Source organism: Carex rostrata, chromosome 17 (assembly GCF_964058835.1).
Source record: "Carex rostrata chromosome 17, lpCarRost1.2, whole genome shotgun sequence".
In the NCBI taxonomy this organism is placed as follows: Eukaryota; Viridiplantae; Streptophyta; class Magnoliopsida; order Poales; family Cyperaceae; genus Carex; species Carex rostrata.
The window spans coordinates 3,615,659-3,620,890 of record NC_135934.1 but is presented as its reverse complement, the minus strand read 5'-3'; the positions used below and the strand labels follow the sequence as shown (position 1 = coordinate 3,620,890).

General features: G+C 33.1%; 1 protein-coding gene across 1 annotated transcript; it reads left to right on the top strand.

The window, feature by feature from the left end:
* Positions 1-2,960: 2,960 nt before the first annotated feature.
* Positions 2,961-5,232, top strand: LOC144568528 (putative F-box protein At4g22165). Its single transcript, XM_078318890.1, has 2 exons — positions 2,961-3,099; positions 3,990-5,232. The coding sequence occupies exon 2, from the start codon at positions 4,001-4,003 to the stop codon at positions 5,126-5,128; it is 1,128 nt and encodes a 375-aa protein (XP_078175016.1). The 5' UTR covers positions 2,961-3,099; positions 3,990-4,000; the 3' UTR covers positions 5,129-5,232.

Below are 5,232 nucleotides of genomic sequence, written 5' to 3'. Positions count from 1 at the left end.
TATTTTATGAGGTGGTAGCTAAAAAAATTTCAGTTGTATTCGTATTATTCTTTCAGCTTATTTCAGGATAACAGAAGAATTAAATAAGTATACATGAATAATTTATACTTTATATTGATGAGTTATTATTTGTTTAGTAGAAATCAAATGATCTTTTAATTATTTGTTGTGTTATATTCAAATAACAAGGATTAGATAAATGAGAAAGGAAAAAAAAGACATTTGAATTTTTAGTTGATTACCGGGCTCTGTAGATAAAGTTAAAAATATTTTATTTGCTGAAGTTATTGAATTTAATATCTATTAATATCGTCAATTGATTTTTTTTTTTGGATTGAAATGAAAACTTGTTCAACGAGAATCTTTATTTTTAAAGTACACAAAAATACCTCTATTGAAACTTTGGAATAAGAGCAACGGGGTGCAGTTTAGCTATCACGTAACATTTATTAATGGAGAATGAATACGGATCTCCCACCGAACAATTTAATTATTATATTTACTTTACTAATAATATAATATAGATAAACATCTATAAGAATTGAGAATCAACAAATTTAATTTCTATGCATATTTTCTCTTTCACGCAAAACCACCCTCTTATTTTGTATGTTCCCCAACTCAGTTGAGTTGGAATAATGAAGATCTGATTTCATATTTTTCTTTTTTCTTTTTTCATTTTCATTCTTTTGTTTATTTTTTTAGTTTGACAATTATTTTAATTGTTTGCTGCTGTATCGAACTTTTCATATTTGTTATAGTCATTCGTATTGTTAACAAGCGATAATGGTTATATTTCTAACATGATCAAATCTGTGAGGTTTATGTCAAACATCGCATGCATTCTATTCAATTGTGCATTATATATTTCCTTTATTTATTTGATTTCATCCAACATTCTATTCGATTGTCACAAAAAAATAGTTGTATCATCACCTAATGCCAAATTTAAAAAGTGAGTTTGTTTTCATGATTAATTGTAGTATTATATATTAAGCTAATAAAAAGGTTTCCATTTCAGTTGTGCGTCTTTTATTTTAGAAAAGTCATGCAATATGCAATATGCAATATGAAGCATGAAACTATTGAGTAATCACATTTTCAGTGTGAAACCACCAAAGTAATCACATTTGTTTTTCAGGTTTGAACTAACTAAAAATCACACAATTTGTATTTCTTTTGTCTTAATTAATTTATCATTTTTCATATTATTAAATTATGTTCCAACTAAAAAGTTCAAATTTCAAAAAAATTCTGTACATAAAAAAATATAAATCATAATAAATCACTTTATTTCATTAAAAAAAATAACAAACGTTACAAAATTATTGCTGGACCGAATGAAAATAGTTAATTTCAGGATCTTGTGGCTTGGATTATAAAGTACTCTTGCAAAAGAGTAGTTATATATATGTTGCGATAAGAAGGTCAATACAACAGAAATTTAGGTCATAACATCACAACCTCCATTTTTAACCAAGTATCTAAAAACAAACTAAACATAAATGTAAATATAAACTAGCAACATGCTACAAATTAACAAACCAGCACTGTACGTACTTGTGGAAAGCTTGAACTTTGCAATTGAAAAATGCTTTAATTTGTTGCCATGTAACAAAAATTATATGCCACAAGCTTATATATAACACTAATATAATTGTAAGTTATGATATCTAGAAAGTACGTAGTTGGTATAATACCAGTTCACGAGTCCATATATTCGTTGTCGTTATTGCATGTGTACAGAAACCGTAATAAGGTGGACATTAATAAATTTAAAGAAAACAGATGTCGAGTCCCTTTATCTGATAATTGCTGCCTGACTATTTGCATTGCCTAAAACCTCCACCAACAAGGAAATAAAATTTAAAAAAATTACATCCTTGACCAGAGCATTTTTTTACCAGCAGACATCATGGTACTAGATAGTATGCACCAGCGAAACATGCAGTTAATCATTTACTAATTTGGTGCTTCTTTGCAAGTGGAGCAATCAAGTTCTCTCTCTCTACCTTGTTCTGAACCATTTTATTTTATGTTTGTATACAGGTGGCATAATCATCTGAACCCAAATATTAACAAGGAAGCATGGACCCAAGAGGAGGAGATAATGCTTATTCATGCACATTCCATACATGGGAATAAATTAATGGGCCGAGCTCACAAAGTACGTATTTACCTGGAAGGTGAGTCTGTCTTTGCTTCTTTGTTTCTGTGTCTGTGCATGGTAGGGAGGGGGACAGTCATTCTCTTTCCTTGTCTAATAATATGTGTGTCTGTGTTTCATTGTGTGTTGTTTGCGTAACTTTCTTTTTGTTGGTGTTATGTTCCTGTGTCCAATCTGTGTCTGTGTGACACATGCATGAGTTGTACATTTATGTTCCTGTGTCCAATATTTCGTTGCTCTTAAAATAACACTATCACATGCCAATTTCTTTGTTCAACAGAGGGGGTAACTTTTTTAAAAGGCCTACTTTTGAAACATTGGTGCTTGTTGCTAGCATGAGTTTGCCTATTAGAAATATATATATATATATATATATTTGATCTCAAAACTATAATTATATTTTTCTTTTCTTGCATTACAGTTTTTATATTTTGGAAATAGAAGAAACTTTTCTATTTGAAGCATGTTTTAGTATTTCTAAAGTTGGAGGAGCATGTTTTAGTATTTCTAAAGTTGGAGGGGCATGTTTTAGGAATCAAATCTGCTGAAATCCCAAAAGGATTTCAGGGACCCTGAAATACTAAATTTAGCGGTCTAAATTTTGTATACACGAATCTCAAAGCAGAAAGTTTTTATGCACAAATCTCAAAATGTATATTGAAACATATAGACTGTTGAAGTGAAAAATTCAGGTTCTTGAAATCCTCTAGGATTTCAGCAGATTTGTTTCCCATGTTTTAGTATTTCTAAAGTTGGAGGGGCATGTTTAAAAGTATAAATTGTCAGAAAAACTAGAAGATAAAAGCGGAGATAGATTTGGGAAAAGAGAAGTCTGGCAAGAGAATTGTCTTAGATCTGTTTCAATTCCGTGATAATTCTCCAACATCGACATCAATTTTCTTCCTTGCTTCCTTACTTCCAGCGGATTAGAGGTCTCTCTCTCTCTCTCTCTCGCCCTCTTCCTCTTCTTCTAGGTTCAGTTTTTACCTTTCTCTCTCCTGTTACTTGCTCTAACTTCAAAACGCTGACAAATAACCAATATTAGGGATTACCCAAATTTGTAAGTTCTCAAGATGATAGGTTAAGAGTTTAACAGGGGTTGATTTTTTTTTATTTTTATTTCCTCTTAATACAGTCAGTCAGTTCATTTAGATCTTGTATTGGTACCGTACAGCACTGCAACTCTTTTCATTTGCAATTCTAAATAGTTGTCTAAGGGATTTTTAGTCCAAAAAAAAAAAAAATTACTTGAGATGTGGATCATTGTAATTTTAGTAAAATCTCTCTGAACTTGATCTGGTAATGTTGTCATTTCCAGGTTTTGAGAATGATACCTTTCTTTTTAGGATATCCCATTACATCAACCACTGTTGGTTGCAAAGTTTTAATTCCAGAAAACCGGCACTTGTTATCAGCTGCCAGAATCGTATCATATAATGTTGTTATTATTATTATTTTTTAAATCTAAAATTAAGGCACATTTAAGCCTGGCTCGGCATTAAATTATTTTTTAGATGCCTCTTGTGATAATTGAACACGCATCTCTTCATGAAGAGGCAAGACATACTTTTCGTATTTTTCCATTACTTACAAGCCATGTTTCATGTCTTTATTAACCACAGAGTTGGTGTTTGGTTATACGCCAGTTATTAGTTTCTTTTTTTTTTTCTTTTTTTTTTGAAAGGAAAGATTGCATTCAGATTTTGTCCTTGTTCGGAAAATGGGTCTCTTTAAATTGAAGGAAATTTAAAGAAATTGTCATAACATACATTAACATATTTGATCCTTAAAGAATTCTCAAACACTTGTATATATATTGCAGGGAAAATCAATATGGAATCTACATTGATTCCAGACTGGTCGGAGCTCCATAGTGACATACTTGAGTACCTGACCAGCTTCCTCTCCCTGAGCGATTATAGTCGATTCGGTGCTGTCTGTCAAAATTGGTTCTCAGTGGCAAAACAAAAGCGTCATCCGCCTCGACAATTACCATGGTTGGTAATGGGTGAGGATGATACCACCCACAAACGCAAGTTGTATAGCATCGATGAGAAGAAACATTACTTGATTGACATTTCCGAGCTGCGGGGGCAGCGGTTGTGTGGTTCATCCTATGGATGGCTCTTCACCATGGACATCGAATTAAATTTCCGTTTGCTCAATCCATTTACCAAAAAATGCTACGACCTGCCTCCTCTTCCTCCCTATGATAAACATCACATGACAACTTACGTAAAGGTGAGCCAATCCGATGAAGATTATACATTTGCTGAAATGCAGCTCCTTTTGGTGTCCAAGGCCATCTTGGATTGTGATCCTAGTAAATGCTCGGATTTTAAGGTGTTAATAACGTATGGCAGTTATCGGGAACTAGCATATTGGTGCCTTGGTGATTCAGCCTGGACACTAATACAAGGTTTTTACGCCATGATTGATGACATTATATTCTTCAAAGAGAACTTCTATGCGATTGGAAGTCAGTGCGGGCACAATGAAATATATGTTGTTAATGTCGGGCCGGATCCAAAAATTAAGCGAGTTGGGCCCAAGGTTCCAGAGCATGATTCATTTTCATACCTAGTGGATTATATGGGACAGCTATTGGTGGTGCAAAGGTGGCGAAAGGAATTAAAGGGGGGCCTTATCATGACAAAAAAAGTTATTGTCAAAACTATTGATTTAGAGGAGGAAAATTACCACGAGTACAAGCCGGTGGATGGACATGCAGTGTTTATGGGTGCAAACTCATGTGTGACTGTTGATGCTAGCAAATATGATAGGTGCAAAAAGAATGCTCTCTACCTAACTGATATGCCTCTATATTATACAGAGAAGTTTGGGTGTAAAGATCTCCAGATCTATAACATGGATCAACGTTCCTTTTCTAGATACTATAGCTTCAAACCATACATCCCCTTTGTAGCTTCTCCAATTTGGTTTATTCCTAACCTTCGGTGAGAAGGAATGCAAAGCAATTTGCTAAGCTTTAAGTAGAAAATGTGATGTGAACCCAAGAAGTAAGAATACTGTTAGAATCAAAAGCTAGCTAGGTATTTAAGTGC